The sequence below is a fragment of the Anser brachyrhynchus genome (assembly GCF_964034855.1).
Source record: "Anser brachyrhynchus genome assembly, chromosome: 5".
In the NCBI taxonomy this organism is placed as follows: Eukaryota; Metazoa; Chordata; class Aves; order Anseriformes; family Anatidae; genus Anser; species Anser brachyrhynchus.
The window spans coordinates 52,038,771-52,058,291 of record NC_137699.1 but is presented as its reverse complement, the minus strand read 5'-3'; the positions used below and the strand labels follow the sequence as shown (position 1 = coordinate 52,058,291).

Sequence of the window (19,521 nt, the reverse complement as noted above, 5' to 3'; positions counted from 1 at the left end):
TTATTTACTCACTTCCATGTCATCAATAACCACTCTAAAAGTGGTATCAGGTATACAGCCAAACTCTGTGGTATCAGGTATACAGCCAAACTCTGTATAGCCAAACTCAAAGGGCCTCCTTCATGCACACTCAAATTACAAAACTGAAATAATTAATAATAATTCTTTACACTTCACTTTTCCATTGGAGCTAGTTGACTAACAGCTTATGATATGTAGGAGCAAGAATTTTTCCTTATTTTCTGGGACCAAAACCATAATCAGACTTTATCTAATAACCTGAATGTGGCTGTATGCATTTCTCCTTCCTGAATTCTTTATCTCCTACACCATACAGCAAACTAGTTTGTTATCTCTCTAAAGAGCAGGACAATAACTTACCTCTTTGCCATGTTTGGGCACACAGACTGAAACATGCCATGTAAATTGTAATTCTATTGTTAGGAGAGTTAAAAGGGAAAAAAGCATCTTTTATGACTAGAGGACAATCCTAAGAGCAGTATAGCAACTATGCTTTATTTTTATATATTTAATACAACACGAGCTATACATTCTCACCTACAAAGGCATCTCTCCTCTCTCTAGAAGATTTTAGGACAGTAGTGGTTGGCTGGTCAGCAGGTTACCAAATCACTGGTTAAAAATCACTGCTGACAGTAATGGCTATTACATGAACATTCATATACAGATGTCTAAACGTGGAGGAGCTGCCACAAATCCTTACATCCTATTTGAATATGTTTAGTGCATCATTGTGAGACTTCTTGCAAAAGACACAATCTTGGGCTGTGAAAATTTTATAAGATAAGCCACTTTAAAAAAAAAAAAAAAGTCCACTTATTGAACAATAAATTGGATTTTCTGTCACTTCTATCCCTTTACTACAGCATATTATTCTACAGAATTCAATGATCCATGTTTTGGGATTAGCTTTAATTATCATAGATACAAACTCTTTTTGGGACCTCTCTTTGAGAACATGTATCCCTTTTTGGATGCCTTCTTCAGTTAGTTACAGATAGACTCTTGTGAACTGAACAGTTGAAAAGCAGAATGCTGGCAATAAAAGTATTTGAAAATCATCATACACCAAAGAGAACATTTTTCTTGTCTTTGTAATTTCTTAATATACTTGTGCAGAGAATATCTGTGTTAGTGGAGATGCAGAAATTTTGAAAAACATGTTCACAATGGAAGCTCTCATTATCTCCTGCAGGAGAATCAGGATTATTACAATTTACTATGTTTCATGAAGATAAAGTTGTGCTTCACTAGGTTTGAAAAAAGGAGATACAGAGATCATATCCTGGTACACCACATAAAGGATGATGCAGAGATGTCTAAAATGGCATCTTATTGCTGAAGACAGCCAAAGATTTTACACCAGTATTGTTATTATCACTGAGTATCTAGTAAGGACTCGGTCTGAAGTAGAGTTATTCATTCAACAACTAAACTGAGCTCAAAATATACTCTACCTTATCTATATTCACAGAATGACGTGAAATATATGCTGTGATATAATGAATGTCTCTTTCCTTCAATTATAGTCAGAAGAACCACACTAAAACTCATTACTTAATCCCTGAGTAGGGACCACTTCTTTTGATTTGTATTTAAAAATAAACAACAACAACAACAACAAAGTAAGCAGGCAAAGTTTTAAGTGTCAAAAAGTCAAAAATAAACAAGTAAGGAAATATTGTAAAAACTGCAAGGGTCAAATCACACTTCAGAAACCAATAGTTCTCTAAATTTAACTCATAATAGCCACAAGAATCAAATTACTCTATATTCTGCAACATATATCAGGAAATTGCAAGTGTTAATCAAGGACTGCCTACAATCAACAACAAAATAGTAAGTAATTAGTCTATATAGGATAAAGAAAAACAGCTCTTCAGAAAGGACCCTTTCCAACACAACAGATCACAGGAGATTAAAGGTGGTCTCAAAATGGGGAAGCAAGGTCCTAGTTACAACATGTACTCCAGGATTTTTTCTTTCACATTCACGAAGCAGGGGAAAATAAACCAAGTACAGAGCAGCACACAGGAGATCATTAGCAACATGATGAAGACAGACTTAAGTTTCTACAGTAGATCTTTTTTTGCACAAAATTAATTTGGTTGACTCTGTTGCCAAGATATGTTTGGGAGAGAGCCAGGAGACTTATGGCAATAGATCAACAGGAAATAAAATAAACGCAAATTACAGATATTGTTAGAAAGTTAGTGTCTTGGTATCTTGCTTTTCATAATACAAGTTAATTTCTCATAAATGATCAGATATTTTTACAGAGGAGTATTTCTAATCAAATCAAATAAATATATATATTTTTTAAATGTCATTGACCTTAAGGATGGCTGAGAGGACTTCAGTCACAATAAGCAGAAAGAGGCAAATAAATCTTCCCTCTGCTCAATACAGTGTTGATAACAACAGAAAACTCAAGTGAATGGTGCTGGGAAGTCGACTGTAATGTATAGTTCCTTCTATGGCCAACTGATTCTTAAATTACGCTCAGTAATTTACACAGAAAGTAAGGTGGGCTGACACTGGTCAGTTATCAGAAGACAGAAGTTCAGCAAAGTTCCAAGTACTAAAAAGCTTGATGACTAATGTTATCAGTACAATTGATAATGTTTTTGCAAAATCATGATATTAGGAGGCACAGAGACCATCAAAGCAGCTTACCAGATAAAATTTGGAAAAGGAATAGGGGACGTATTCAACAAAAAGTTAGGACATTTCTCTGTGCAATGGGTATGTATTCAGGAATGCAGGTAATTACATTCTTTCTGTCTATAATATTTCTAAATATTCTATAAATATAAATTTCTAAATATTATATAAATTTCTAAGTATTTCTATCTATAATATTTCTAAAATATTGAGAATCCATTCTCTTGTAGTATCCACTCTGTGATGTAGAAGTGCATATAATTTATATTGTATTAAATCACTGGAAAATGGGGTATTTTTAAAGGAAAGGAGTGATCCCTGTATATACCCAGCTTTTGAAAGGTATTAGTATATTATGAGATAAAATTACCATATAAACACAAGCTAAAATTAGTAATAATTTAATCAGCAACAAATATTTCCTCATTTGAGAGGATTTTCCTTCCCTAAGGTAAACAGATAGATCCAAGAATCAAACAGCCCATCCTAGCCCATCCTTCCATGTTAAGGCATGCACATAGTAGCAAATGAAATGGATAATTTAAAGTAAAAGTAATACAGAAATCTCACTTTCCCCTTCCCCTCCCTCTTCTACTCATGCATACACCACGCAAGAGAGGTGAGGTGCTTAACAGCATGATAAAATGATACTCCAATAGCAGCCACTTTAGGGAACTGACTTTCAGCTTCCAGTCAGTCTTTAGGTTGGCCTTATTGCTTAGGTTGTACAGTCAGAAAGTTATTTAGCTGTACGCATTATGTTCTGAGTGGGCTGAGTGCATGTAATTTATGACTGTTGCACTTTAATGCATATTTAATAAAGCTGCAGACATTTATACACCAAATCAACTGTGTCAATTTTGTTTGCTTTGGGAGGATGGAGATGTCCCATGGCAATGCTGACACTCCTAGTGAGAGATTTAAATTGTAAGACATTTCATTTGAGAGGAGAGCACTTTTAATATACTGCAGCTTGATACAGCAAAAAATAATCAGCAAGGGCTGACTAACAGATACCAGGAATAAGAGAAATAGGATGTCTTGTAAAGAGTCTCACCTTTTGCTTTCAGACAAAAAGAAGGAAATTAGATATCGGCTGGCTCAGAAAACCCCCAACCAACAACCAAAGCTGATGATTAAAATTCATTTTACCTCAGAGGTTTTAAGGGGAGGGGATTTAAACAGGGAAAGGAGGATAATCTTTCTAAATAAGCACTGTCTACTGGAGTTCTGAGCATCATTTCTTTTTTTTCCATGCAAGGACCACTACATAAATAAAAGTGACTTTTCTTCTATGCCACTGAGGTCCACTGCAGAAGCAGACTCTATCTTCTGATTGCTGTTCCTGTATTTAGATGCAGAGGTAAAACGTTCCATTTTTTAATGATATGAGAGGCATACCTTGCAATATTAATTGCGGTTTTAATCTGAGATATTTGTACCCATTACAAGCAAGATGCATTTGCATTTCATTGCTTCTTATGGTTTGTCTTAATCAAATCAATCCAAGTCTTAGGACAACAGTATCAGCTGACATGGTAGTATATAGGGGCTTGCCTTTTAACTAGCTATACATGGAAGATGTCCTTCATCTAGTAAAGTTGCCTGGACTGAAGCTAGCTTTTATTTGAAAGCTAGATCTGGACTGCAGTCCTTGTTCTGACAGTCACTCACATGGATCTACTTTACCTAGCCAAGCCTCAATACTGCTAATAGCCTGGAGGTCTGCAAGGCAGATTTTAAGAGACCATGCCAAGATGCATACAGCTAGCAGTAGCCAAAGCAGATAATCTGAAGATATGTGGATAAGTAAGAGCACTAATTTCAGGATAGGCATGTCCTTAAATGTCTAAGATTTGCCCACCTTTGACAGTAGGAATATTGCTGCTGTACTGTGCTGTGTATCTGAACCCTCAAGAAAGATCTGTTTAAAGAATCTTTTTTTCTTTTTTTTTTCTTTTTTTCATTTTTTTTTTTAATTGTAGATGTGACCTGCTCTTCTAGGTAACGAGCCAAGTAGTGACATATGCACACATGCATTGCATTTGATCGAGGAGCCTAAAATGTGAACTAACCAACATAGCTGAGAGGTGTTAAAACCACAAAATCTTTTTAGACAAGAATGCATTGAGACATATGCAATATATATTCTGAAAGGATTGATGACAAAAAAGTGCTATTCTAATTGAAATGATGAGCAATAGCATTCAACAAAAATGTCAGGATATGTGCATTTTTTGGTTAAAAAAATATAAGACATCCATTTAAACTGGAATATTTTATTATTTAACAATGCTAAGAAGAGTAGCATGGGGGACAAAAATCCAACTGCAGGAATATCAGTGGGTGCTTTGTCACTGATAACAAAAGACCAGGATTTCATATGGGAAGGGTTCTTTGCCCCTACATATCTGATCGTTGTTATTCCCTGGAAGTCTAAGTAAACTCGCAATGTATACTAATGGTGAAATTTTGCAACTTTCATTTATACACAGCATGTATCATATTTATCTATCTCAAAATGTAAAGCTGAGGCTAAAAATTATTATTATTCCCCATGCTCAACATACAGTACAATTATTAAACCATCAGAGAGAGGATCTAACATCTTGCGATCAGGCAACAGGGCACCTCTGGAGTCCCATGCTTCCTAACGGGACACAGAGCTTGAAAGCAGGTATCTGAGCCAACTAATCTGGGTGTACAGAGAGAAGAGTGAAATATCCTGATTTTTTGGAACTTCATTTTATATCTTCATTCTTTTTTCAACAGATTTTCCAGACTTCTTTCTTGCCCCCAATATAGGTATTTAAAATTAAAAAAAAAGAAAAAAAAATCAGTAATTTTGTTTTCTTTTTGTTGTTCTTTTCTTTAATAAATAAATAAAAATAGCTCTTTTAATCTATCTACCTTCTTTCCCCTGCCAAATGCTAAGGCATCACTATACAGAAAGAAAATATTGATACTGATAGATGCAAATCTAAATAACTGCAAAAAAATTGCCCTGCATGTATGCAGTGCTTTCCAGTCTAAGAAGCAAGAAAACATGACAAAAAAGCCACACATGGTAAGTTTTTTTGGAGATGGGATATTTTTGTTATAGCATCACAGTACAACACACTACGCTATGGGCTGCCTATTCTGATAGCATGATTTATTCCTGCTCATCTGGTGTCACTGACTCTATCCTCTGTGTGGCTGATTACAGTACAAAATCAGTTAAGGCTACAAAATCTTGCTAACTCAATGCTATTCAGTCCAGCAGCTCAAGGGTGTGAAAAATACACGGTATCAACTGTTTTCTATTCTACTGTATATATTTAAATTGGACCTTGGGATGACCATTTATTACACTGCATGTTATGGGTTCCCAAAAATAAATGACTTTTTGACACAAAATTTCAGGCTTTCTAAATCCAGCTTCCACACTGCTCGAGGCTAGAAATTTCATCTAAATATTATTGAATTCCAGCACAACATTAGCATGCAGAGATATTTACAATAACACAGCCATTACAACTCAATCAAAAGCTGATTTCAGCCAGAATTATGCAGAATTAAATCTTGCAGGATTCAAATTATTAAAAATCAGAGACTCAATAAAGTGTGGTCTAGGAGTCCCATTTATCAAGGGAGCAGAAGTGCCTCTACAGTTATAGTGACTTTTTCATATATATTCTGCAAGAATTTGCATGCATTTTAAAAGATCCAAGTTTAATTCTTATGGAATTCAAGTAACTGTACTATATTTATATGGCAATAGGAGCCAACTCAGAATCATTTCTTTATGTTTTTCTTTCTACATCTCACATTTTAAATACATTAGTTTTTATTTCAGGTTCCCACTGGGTAGAAAGATACTAAGCCAAAATACAAGAAACGTATGTATGCATGCTTGGTTCCAATAAAAACTGAATCAATGTACCATTAAAAGTAACTAGAATGAATTCAATGCAACAATTAAAAACAACATTGCTATGCAAATAATGCACTGAAAGTAATCTCTCACTTATTATCATTGACCAGAGTGATTGTTTTCAAAATTCAGTATATTCATTTTGGCTCTTTTCCAACTTGGCAAATACAAGCAAGGGGAGAGCGTCCAGTTCTCATAAGAAAAGCATCTCTCACTCCATATACTCTTCTAAACCTTCTTCTCTTACCCCTCTTCACCCAAATCCTTCAGAAAAAGCATCCTATAATTCATTTGAGGATTTCTTTTTTACCTAATCAATGTGTGACAGACGGAGTCCTGCTACCTGTCTCACTGTTCTGCAAATCTGTGAATCCTTCTCATCACTCGTTTCTCTCAAAGCCACAGCATTAAGATTCTAATCCACACTTCCAATATTCAGGGGTGAACCCAAAGTCTGGCTTGGCCCTTTATAGTTACAAGGGTAAGAAGTAAAGGAACAGCCTTCAGCCGGGGTCTTCAACACTTGTTTTGCGTGAACAGAGCATTTACTTACAGAACAGTAATACTGAACTAAAAAGAGAAGTTATCAATTCCCTGCTTTTACACCCCTCCCCCTTCTAGAAATGTCAACTACATTTCTAAGTAGGTTCCAATTGCTTTTATATTAAACAGATGAATGAAATAATGTCGTATAGAGAGGCAAAATGCTCAGTCTGAATGCTTTTTTGATTTGAGAGACTATTAAGAATCCCCATTGTCAGTGATGAAATACCACAGTTGTATTCCCATGTCATGGTCCATTTTCACGATAGCCAAAAACTACATTATACACCAATGCCAAAACAAAATACCTATGCCTAACAGTAATTAGCCTTGATCACAGAGGTTTTTTCTAGGGAATTCAAGAACTGAATTGCCTTCTTCCTAACCCAAGCTACAAAATATGAGGCCAGCAGGTAGTAAAAGCAAGGCTGAAGTAGCACAGGTAAGCAGCATCCATAGCACTCTAGGCAGAAGATCTGATCCCAAGTATTCTGTTCTCATGACTAGAGAAGGAGGATTTGGCTCCAATTTGCCATATTCTAATTTTAATTTCATCCTTATTTAAGATTAATTTTTAAATGACCAATAATTCTTTAAGTAAACAGCTCAAAATTAAAGGGAAATAAGCTTAGAATAGCTCAGTCAGCAATAAGGACAATCCATCAGATAAACCACCACTAAGAAAAGGTGTTAAAACACCATCTGTAGATATATTTAAAAAGGGATTATAGGACACAGTGAAGATTAGATGATCTAACATCCCTTCTAGATGTAATCTCTGTGATTCTATCGTTCAATTGGCTTAACAAAGCACAAACGTATGAAAAGCAGCCATATAAAGTCCAACACTGAAGGTTTCTCAAAAAAAATAGCCATGACTGAACAAGGAATGGTTATAGTCACCAACTATTTGATTTATGAGTGATGACTCACTAGCCTGAAACTGTGTGTTCTTCACTCTGTTGTATTGGTACCTCCCCCTTCTTCTCCCCCGTCCTTTTTTTTTTTTTTTAATTGACATTGAATTTTGGTGAACATGTAAGAGGAAAAAATTATATAATGTTGGTCAAGATTTGATTTTGATTCAGGATAGAGAACACCATTCAAGTTAATGGAAGCTACAGGGGCATATCTAAAGGCAGAATTTGCCCCTACATGATAATATAAAATTATATAGCAGAAGAAGGTGAAAAACTAAAATAAGGAATTAAGTAATTTAAAAGTAGAGATTGCGATTTCTATCAGAATTTGAATGTCTACAATTACAAATATATTATGCTTTTTGACACGTCCAAAGAAAAGTGATTATTTTCCACTTGGGGAACATATTTTAGTGTCACTTAAACTTTTATGCTATAACAAACTTCAGAAATGAGGCTTTCCTCAAAGAAATACTCAAATTACATTTTTTGTTGTTTCCCAGGAGATCTCTGAAACAAAATGTTAAAATTAATACGTGGAAAGTATGTGTGCGTGTAGGTGCATGTGTGTGTGTCAAGGAGAGGGAATTATTTTCTCAAGCAAATAAAAATGTACTTTAAAATCTTTAAATCACATTTATGAACGCTAATACTTTTAATAGCCTTTACTATGGATTGGAAGAAATTTTCATTCACAAATGGATACATGAATTAAGACATATACTCAGACATAATTAAATTTAATTGCAAGTATACAAAGAGATCTAATTCAGACATCCCTTAAGCAAGTACCAAGTTAACAATTCATCATGAAATCACCTTTAATATTTTTTGGCCCATTATATTTCTTTACCACAGTGGAAATTATCAAATGAAATCCTGAGATAGATTTGAGAGATGTACGTTTTTTTCCCCCCAATATCTTCAACAACCAGTGTTCTCCAAAGTGTTTTATAAACCAATATCATAGGCATATGTGGACACTGGAAATGCAAATCACCAGAATGTAGCTTTGAAAGTTATACCTTGTTTTAGCAGTAAAGGGAAAGCACTGACAAAAGGAAAGAAAATTCAACTTTCACTCTCAACACTAGCGAACAACAAGGAATAGTACTTCATTTAAATCAGCCACCACTAATGGGTTTAATGTCTGAGAGGCTGGAACCTTTCTAATAGGCACATTCCTTTAGTACAGCTTGCAACACCAAAACTGACAGGAACCTCTCTGTGCACTTCAAAAGGAAGGATGAAAATTGTATTAAATTACAGATGAGTCCAGTCTCTTTTGATGATACAGGTGACAACCCTTCCATCCAGACGTTAACCTGCTGGACCCCATACAAACTGAACTTATTTTTCAACTCATTCAGACGTTACTGAAACAACAGCACTACAAAGTACACTCTTCCCTAGGTTTTGTTTCCTCTGCTCTCAAACCGTATAAGAAATGAGTAAAACAGGGAGGGACCATGATTTTTTGTGTTTGCACAGCACCTACCACAGAAGTTTCTGAAGCGTTCTAATGCAAACTACAGGTCCGATTCTCATTTAAATTAATGGGAACAGGTATCCAGGATCAGCTATAAAAATATTATCATAGTTTATGCAGATCCATCTCGACTGAATTGCTTTCTGACAGTAAAACAATAAAAATTTGTGCTACACAATTTACCGTGAATAATTCACAACAAAAAAGATGAATGAAAAGTCTGTTAAAACAAAATGAATGAAAGATTAATGAAAATTCTGTTATAAGTACCAGTAAGATAAATAAATTTATTCTCTGGTAAAGATAGAATTTTTAGAATAACAAAATTATTTCTTAATTTTCAAATATCAAGTATGTTATTTTTTATCTTGCAGAAGCTGAAATAATCGTCTTTTCTCTCTCTCAGGATAGAAAGCCTTAGAATCAATTATCAGTACTCATCCTGACTATCACTACTTTGAAAGACTGTCAATCCAGCAAGTCTGGCTTCCTTCTAGTTTATTTTCGTGGGATTTAACCCAGACCATTTCTAAATGTTACAAAAATTACTTTGTATGATATGTTACTTATTTTAATCAAATACATTTTTTTTTTCTAATTGTCACTGCTATGGAAAACTCACAGGGGATGGTCTGACTTGTGTACATTTCTGACAGTGAAATCGGTAACAACAGCTGCTTTGTGCCAGCTAGCGCATGTACCGTACCTCTCAAGCCTTGTCATTCACATCTCCCCTAATTACCAAACATCTGCTTTCCATTTCCATTAACACTGCACTACCAGCTTGTCTAGTTTAATACCAATGACTCTTGACCTCCCCCAAGGAAGACACTTTCTGTCAAAATTCCCCCAAAAGAAGTCAGCTCTGCACAATAAATTTGTATTAAAAAAAAAAAAAAAGAAAAACAAAAGCCTTCCCAAAGGAAAAGCCTTTTGCAATCAGATAAGTAAGATTAAAAGTAATTTTGAACAAAAGCACACATCCTTTGCAAATTGTGCTTCATGTCTCCAAGAAGCTTAAGAAATATCTTTAAGCCCAGAAACACGAATATTAAGTGTAACATACGAAGCAACGGGATACATGACAGGTTACTGCAACAGCCTATAGGTTAGGGTGACTGCATATCTGGCAAATATAGAACTATTATCTGTAATGATATCTGTCTACTTAAATAGAGACCATAATGGAAGGTCCCAACTGCCTTTATTATTTTTTTAATTATAGGTTATTATAATAGTGTTAATGTTCACTGGTTAATCCAGGATTCTAAAATTCAAAAGAATTATGACTCTATAACTTACAGCAATTCTTTTTCTTTATTCCAGGTTGTGATCTCATAAAAATTTATTCCTATTTGGAAATCAGATGGTACTTAAAATATTTAATAGCTTCATTTTGTTTTCAAGTTACAGTACACTATAAAAGTACAAGAATAAAAAAAGGTTAAAAATGTGGAAATGTCTTCTTTTAAAGTGATGGTAGAATATAACCATTGCCCTCAAAATCACAGGAAAGTCTACATTTCCTTGGCCTTGATGACAGTCTTACCCTGGGCAATGAGATACAGCTTAAGACAATGTGTTCTTTAAAACGAGGTCTATGGAAAAAAAGGCAGTCATATTGTAGGAATTCTCATAATAAATGTAAAGAAAATCAAGCTGAGCCTCTCCCATTTTCACAACAATAATTTCATATTTGTTTTTCCACCCCAAAGATTTCCATGCAGTTACTTCATTAACCATGAGGCAAATAACCACAATACTAAGACATGTGTTTGCCTCTGTGACCCTGTAATGGTGAAATGCTGGCAGAAGGCTCATTGCCTTTTACATTTTCCACATGGGGAATGGACGCTCAAGAGAGCTGTGTACCACTGGAAATACAATTCTAGAACATAGTCCTCAAACTTGTCAGATATTAAATGCTCAAGTTCAGCTTTATTAATAAATGGGAAGGATAAATTGCTATGGCAAGGGAAGGAAAATCAAAATCATTAGCAGGCACTAATACAACATATCTTGCTGTTTTATACCAGTAAGTATAAGAGCATTCATAGTACTTGCTGCAGGGAATCTGCATTGGTATCAGCTTAGTGTCAGTGGATGCCGCCATGGACAATGAAACAAGAGACAATTAAAGACAGAGGTTTGTTTTGGGGGTGGGAGCTGGATGGTTTTAGTTGTTTTTAATAAGAAAAGAAGGTGACAAGATAAAATGTTGGAAAAACGATGATAAAAACTGTGGGGTTTCAATGTATAGTACCTTCCTAATTGTCAACCTCCCTGAAGAACCTATCACAGAAAAACAGTTTAACGGAAGGAGAAAAAAAATCATCTTTTAATCTCAACAATAAAAGCATTCCAGCCTTTGTATCTGCTGACTTACAAAAAAGTGCTTTCTAACAACAAAAGATGGAGCAGTAATTACATAAATCTCTTCATTCTTGATGAAGACACAATGGAGTATAAGGAAATCAATAGTGTTTCTGCTGTAATTCTTGTTTTTATTATGAGCTGAAAGCAAACTTGTTAAAATTGGATTCTGCTTCTTGTGTATGTGTTCTTGTGTATGAAAAAAAATAAAGATCCAACAACACCAAAGCAAGAACATGCAGCCTTTAAAAGCTTAGAAATTATTTTCCTCCTATAATACTTACAAGACTTATGATGCTGTGAAATCTTACATTAGGAAATGGGTATTATAAGAGCAATTTAGTATTTTACATATATCTTGAAAAATTGATAGCAACATAAAAAATACAGTTTTAGTGGTTGTTCTGCAGACAGCCAAAATGCCTAAAGGTTACCAACAAAATTGAAATCCATGTATTAAGTAAACTAAATGCACCCTGAAGTCAAATGTTTCCACCTTATTTTCAATAAATTGGCTGTAATGATTTTATCCCACAACATACATTTATAATATATGCCGCTCAAGAATGAGTAATACTGTTGATTTTGCAAAGAAAAGGTGGAAATTATTGCATTTAAAAATAATTAATAGATGGGTCTGCATACCTTTGAATTAAATTAAAAGAAAAATATTTCTTTTTTGTGGAGATGATTGCATTCATATCCTGTTTGGTGTGAAAAGTAGATTCCAAAAAGCTTTTAACTAATTTGTTCAATTTGTTTCAAAGCCAACATGAATAGGCTTGGTGCAAATTCAGATTCATTAAAACTTAATTAATATGCATCATTATGCAAATGAGGTTGCAGTTAATGAGTTCTTAAAAGAAGCTTTCTTTAATTAGTTCAGTTTTAATGGCATCATCATTTATCTGACTTGTTTTTAAAGCCACATGACATACAAAAAGTGACCATCCTCTACAATGTTGCAGTTTTCTGTTTTCTAATTGTGTTTCATCTTAATTCTTTAATGCTGAAAACTTTGAAAAAGTTAAATGTTTTGATGTTCAGTTCTACTGACTGTTATTTCAATTAAAAATACACTGTTTTGTTTAGACTGGAGATATGTCTCTCCTTTTATTTTTGCCTCCTATTATCTAGTCACTGGTGTTTTTCAGTACACATACAGAAAAGGTGAGATGTAATTGTAGTAATTTTTTAACTCTGGGATGATTTAGTCTACATGTTATTAGTGGACTTTATAAGGTCTGCTACTGCCAACACGTTACTGAATATGAGTGTTCACTGAGAAGTAATACTTCAAGGAGAATCGGAGGATAAATGTTGGTGTGAAACTAAACAGGTTAAACAAGTACCTTGGGAACAGAAAAGACAAAAGCAATGCAGTTACACATTTCTATAGTTTCAAATCTGGAAGCTTCAGAAATATAATAAGTTTTAAAACATCTTTAAATCTACAAAATATTGTGCTACATAATTACAATTATGTTTTGACAAGCTTTCTTCAGAATGTAAGTTCTGTGAGGGGAAAAATTATAACTCTTTTACAAAGGTGTCACTTGCAATACAACAGAGGGAGTGATTCTTAAGAGTGTGGGATAAGCAGCATCTCTGCAACAATCTAGTCTGACCACCTGTGTATGCTGCCCATAAACAATCACAAGATTTCTGTGCTTCCTTGTTGGAACCTCAAAACCTTTACAACAGGTTTTAGGTTAAAAAAAATAATAATAGTAAGGTTCTCAGTGACAGTAAACTCTTGAACAGGTTCTTGAAACATACCTAATCCAGTGGCATGCTGGCCTACAACTAAGGATATGAGTTAGCTGTAACTGGAACATTTGAAGCTGATTCTAAAAATATACACCTACAGTTTGCATGTGTTTACAACTCAGGTCCTGACAGACAGTCAGATTGGTTGTATCAATAACAATTACCAAGTAAGAGTTTTGAATGCTGTTATGTTTTATTTATTCATGTCTAAAACAGAATGGACTTGTGTCAACACAAAGACTCAACATTTCCAGTGAGCACTGGATACAGCTGTTGGCATACTACATATTAAAGGAAAATAGTGTTCTACACGTCTGCACTTCTCTGTTCAAATCTATAGAGATATCTGCATGAGCAAAGACAGTTTACCTCACTTCATACTTGAGGGATCAGGCATTTAATGGAAAATTCTTCTTTCCATCATCATTAGTTACTGACTGCTGACTTACAGCAGTACCCGTAAGAGGACAGTTACTTTCCTAACACCCTGTCAGTGGTGGTCCTTTTTCCAGGCTGCTCTTCATCCAAAAGGAGATCACTATAGAAGTTGAAGAGATGGAACAATAGGCAATTGATACCTAGGTCATTTGGCTTCACTATATGCAGCACAGGAAAAACATAACTTTAAGAGAAGTTTTAATATGGAAGGATGAGCCTAGTGAGATCACATCATGCAGAGGAGGCCACCTGGGAAAAGACATGGAGGTGACTATGAAATGTTAGTAGAAGATGGAGTAAAAGAAAGGGGAGAATATGAGATCTGGGCAGTGAGGAAGAAAATGACTTTTCACATACTGAGTCAGATAAAACATTAACAGTATGGGGCACCTGAATATCATTAGCAAGCACTTTCAAAGTGTTTGGAATTCAAGTAACTTCAGCAACTGAAGGGAACTGAGAAAGTGTTACAGCACAGGGCAGAAATTTCAGTCCTTTGACATTTTAACGGGTTTTCCAAATACAGCCAAAGGAAATCAATATAACAGTTCCAGCTTTCTATCACGTCTGGACTTCTCTTGGAGAGCAGCAGCTATGTTTTGGCTGCAATTCTCAGACATCTGAACGGACCCATCAGAAAAGTCCAAGAGAGATCTACTCTATCATCTATAAGAAGACTGCTACAACCTTTTCTCTGCCATCCATGCTCCAACTATATCTACCTTCACATTGTTCAAATTCTCTCTAGAAACCTCTCCACCAGTTATCGTCAGCCATTTTAAAGCCACAGAAATCTTACCTAAACATTTTGTGATCTAAACTGACACAGAACATGATTTATACATGTTCAGTATTCCTCATCTGCTTGGATGGGAAGTTTCAGCTATTCAGACCATAGCTGAGAGTGATTCACTCCACCTCCATGAGTGCTTTGCATGGAAGTAGATGAAATCCCTAGTGCAGGCATGAGAGAAGTCAACGAGTTTTGTCTTGCCTACCATAATCTCTTCCATCTGATAAGAAAGTATGGGGTAAAAGCTGGGAACTTTGGCACCAGGAAAATAGAGGATTCCTAGTCTAGTGAGAGGTGTCCCTGCCAATGGCAGTGGGGATTGGAATTAGATGATCTTTAAGGTCCCTTACAACCCAAAGCATTCTGTGATTCTATAATTCAATGAAAAAAAATGGTGGACAAAATCCAAGAATTTCCAGGTAACAACTGCTACACAAAGCACCTATACATTCCCACAATTGCAAACTTTTCTGTGTCTTTTTAATAATCAATTGCCAAACACTGATATTAAATAGCAAACATTTTGACAGGGCAAATTCCCCTTCTCTCTTTTGTTCCTTTTCTGATATAAATATTACAACTAATTAACATTATTTCTATAAGAGGAACAGAGTTCCTCCACCCACGAGTTGTTCTATCGTTTTACGCCAGGGTCAAATATCTAAAATGTCACACTATCATCATTAAATTGATGTTTTAATCCTCCTTAATACATGACAGAAATGAGCTGTCAATTACAAGAGGAATATTGACATTTTATTCCTGACATCAGTTTCAATGGAAGGAATAAAACACCAATTAAACAACAATTATACACCAAGGTATGACATGTTATATATTTGACATACAGTATAACAATAATTTAAAAAAAATCATTTCTCACTAATAGTAAGGAGAATGGGAGTTTATTAAGAACATCAGTTACCTTTTACCTCAATACTTTATCTTTGTACATCTTAATACTCTAGTGGGAGTCATGGTCCAAAGACACACCAGCTTCTTAAGTTAGGAACGGAGGAAAAACAAATGGGAAATGTTAGGGGAAGCAGTGACCAATTTCTGAACTTGGTTCCAGACAGTTTCAAGAAGCGTTGAAGTCTTCCTGCATGAACAGAGACAGAAGAAAAAAAATACAAGTAGAGACTAAAATAGGAAGACTAATTTTAGGAAATTTACTTCCATTTGCCAGTGCTTCCTCTTTGATCATGACTTCTTTTAAATTTCAGGACCTCTCTATCTACATTCACACATTCAGGAAACGTTTCCTCAGATGCAAGGAAAAAGCTGTACCAGCAAATCACATAATTCCAGGGGATTCATCTACAGTGGGTTCCCAGCAGAGCACTGAGAAAGGAATCTGCCATTAGTACCAGCTGTGTGTATACCACACAATCACTCTCTGGTGATTGCAGGGAAAAGACAAGTATTGGTTGAACTTAGTTGTATCTTCCATTTTAGAGACACCAAATAGCTATAATGTGTCAGGTCCTTCACAACTTCCAATGCCAGCTCTTTGTGAGAAAACTTCCTCGCATTAGTCTTGAATGACTTCTTCTTGTGGGATTGACCACAGAATGAGAAAATCTATTCTATAGGTAGCATTGCCACATCCTCTCCAGTTCTCCCAAACCAATATTAGAAGGTCGGGTTTGTTTTTGTTTTGTTTTTCTGATATTCAGATAAGAGGGATTTCAAAGGATGGCCTTCTATTTTAATAGGGTAAAAAGCTTTAGGATTCATTTTCATTTGCATTCACAATTTTACCATTAACTTTCACTAAGACCGGGACTAGGCCTGATGTTTAAGCATCATATAAAGGCATCTCCAAAAACTTGAGATTCTTTAATAACATTTTTTTCCTTTAACTACGGACAATAATAGGAAAAATTCCAGCATCAGACCCCACAGACTGAATAGAAGGTGTCAGCAGGACATTGTTATGAAATCTAAGAACACCTTGTAAACTGAATTCAGTAGCACACAGCCAATAGATTAAGTTCTGTACTCAGATAACCACACTCCACACTGGCTGAGTTATATTTATATTTAGGTGAAAGCTTCATTATCATCCTGAAGGTGGGAGAAAACTTCAATCTGAACTAGAATCAGTCACTAGACTGATTCTATTTGTAGTTTTTATCTAATTTGTAGCTATTATTTCTCTCACACCTGACTTGGCAGGCTAGTGAACAACAGCAAAAATACATTCTTATTTATGAATACACAAGAAAACTTTGTTTTTCTAGTTGTAAAACACTGTAAGGGGTAAGCAGTAAATAGGAAAGAGAACATAAAACTGATGAGCACTTACCCTCTATTCCCTACTGATGCTTCTACTTAGCCCTGCTTAGCATTTCAATCTATATAAAGTCAATGGGCCATATAACCTTCTTCTATATACACTAACCAATTAACATTATTCTTTAATAGGAAGAAGTTTAGGGGATTCTTTTTACCAGTTTGATTCAAAGTAACATTGTTACTAAACAACAATGCTGTTGGGTGCAAGATGCATGTGCTCTGTGAAGACAATTGATTACAGTATATCTAAACTACTGAAAATATCCATTTATTTTGAATAATAGAACCATTTAAGCAATGATTTCTTAATACTAAGCAAGTGGTCAAGATTACAGTTACAGTGTAATATTACACTTACAGAGCTTCTTAGGTAACTATTAATTTAAGCATTTTTAAAAAGATATAAAGAGATAAAGTAAAAGGGAGTTAGGTTAAGATTTTAAAAATTACCTTGCTTGTTTGTTTTTGTGTGTCTTTTTTAATGGGTAATGAAAATAAATTTATCAACTCCACTTTTGTTCAAGTCTTGTTTATAACTCATTTCACTTGCAGTTCAAGCACTAAAAGTAGTGCCTGTTGCTTGCAAACTCTTCAAAGGAAATTGATTAGGCAGTTCTGATCGTGAGGTTGTGATTAGGGATTGTTGTTGTTCTGGTTTTTTTGTTTGTTTGTTTGTTTTCTTCCAAGTGTCCAAGACAGTCTATGAAGGATTACTTTGGGGGAGTTTCTCTTCTTGGTAGTCCAGATTTGGTGATTTTCGTTGATACAACTTTTTCAATATTCTTTTCATCCTGCTGCTGCAATATGATAGTAAGATTATTTGAAAATGTCATCACTATCACCCAAAACCAAGTTTGATTCAAAGTAACTATCACCCAAACCAAAGTTACATCAGCCTTGCTCATTCCACTATCATTTCTTCAATCGTTCTTTTTAAGATATTATCGTGGAGGCTGTTGGGTACACCATCCCAAAGAAAAAGGCCTCAACAGCATGAGAATAGTCCAGTGTCTTGCAGATCTCAAGACATGCCACATGTTTGTAAAGTGTTTCTAGAACCTCATTTCATAGCAGAGGGATGCTGACCTGAACCTGAGATTCAGAAGCAAACAGACATGCTTCTCAAGATTCTTCCCATCTGTTTTTACTTTTAAAACACTGAATAGTATATGTATCAATATAAAATACGTGAGATTTCTTCTTATATGAAGAGGATGGTGTGTGAAAAGTGCTCTGGTCATCTCACTAGTGTCTCATGTACAACATGAGCAGCAGCACTGATCATCACTCACAGGCTTAAGAAGCATCACATGTACTATGTGCTACTATGGAGTGGGAGACTACAATTATAATTTAGGCTTGATGAAAGTTGTTACACTGAAAAAGGTGGGAAAATGACAAATAAATTTTAGTAAGATATCAGTGTAGCCCAGTATATTTAATTTTGACCACTAAATCAAGAACAGAGAAACGAGACAACTTTTGAACAGTTAGTAAAGAGGAGAGCCCTGAAGGTCAACAAGGACATAATTTACCTGATTAGTAATGTTGCAGGATGTAGGCTGTCCAACATTTCCTTCGAAAGCAGCAGCAGCAAAGAATCTGGATTTAGATAGAGAAGGTAACTAAGAAGAAAGCTATTTCAGATTTAATTCTGATCAACTATGATTAAAAAATTTGAACGTGAAAAGTAATTCGAAAGTTACTGTGAGAAGACTGTAATTTGAAAAATGTGAAAAACAGTAAATACTAATATGGTAACAAAACTCACAAAGAAAAAAATCCAGCAAACTTGGAAAATTAGTGGCTAAAATTCAATGGAAATATGATCTAAATAAATTACTACAGAAAAGCAAACAAATAACTGAAAGACTACTAATTCAATACTTGGGATACTGTCCCTAAGGAGCTTTTTCCAAATCCCACAATATTCAAAAATTTCGTTAATAGCTTAGGTGATACAATAAAGCGTAAATTTTTAAGGTCTGTGAAGGATGGTAAGAAGGAGCTTAAAAGTTAAAAAACCTAAATAAATTAGAAGAACAGTCTGAAAACAGAAAGAGGAAGGAACATGATGAAAATCTTCCCATATAAAAAGACTATTATAAAGACAGGAAGCAAGACCACTTCTTACCCACTGAGGACAAAAACAATCAGTAAATTTGCAGAAAATAAGGTTTTTTAGATATTAAAACTTCTCTGTGTGTAAGAGTTTAAAAGTGAAACAAGCTATCTATGCAAAGAATTGTCTTGAAGGTCAGATAAACACTTATCAAGTATGATTTTAACAGGA

The 19,521-nt window shown here is 34.9% G+C and overlaps 1 protein-coding gene across 1 annotated transcript in view; it reads right to left on the bottom strand.

Annotated features, from left to right (window-relative positions):
- Positions 1 to 19,521, bottom strand: part of LOC308195981 (uncharacterized protein) — a 140,150-nt gene that overhangs the window by 78,438 nt on the left and 42,191 nt on the right. The window contains exons 3-4 of the mRNA XM_080594320.1: positions 18,764 to 18,830; positions 17,481 to 18,025 (exon numbers count right to left, since the gene is read on the bottom strand). Coding sequence (XP_080450446.1) covers positions 17,929 to 18,025; positions 18,764 to 18,830 — 164 coding nt within the window. The 3' untranslated portion in view covers positions 17,481 to 17,928. Of the gene's footprint in view, positions 18,026 to 18,763; positions 18,831 to 19,521 lie in introns of the transcript that reaches the window.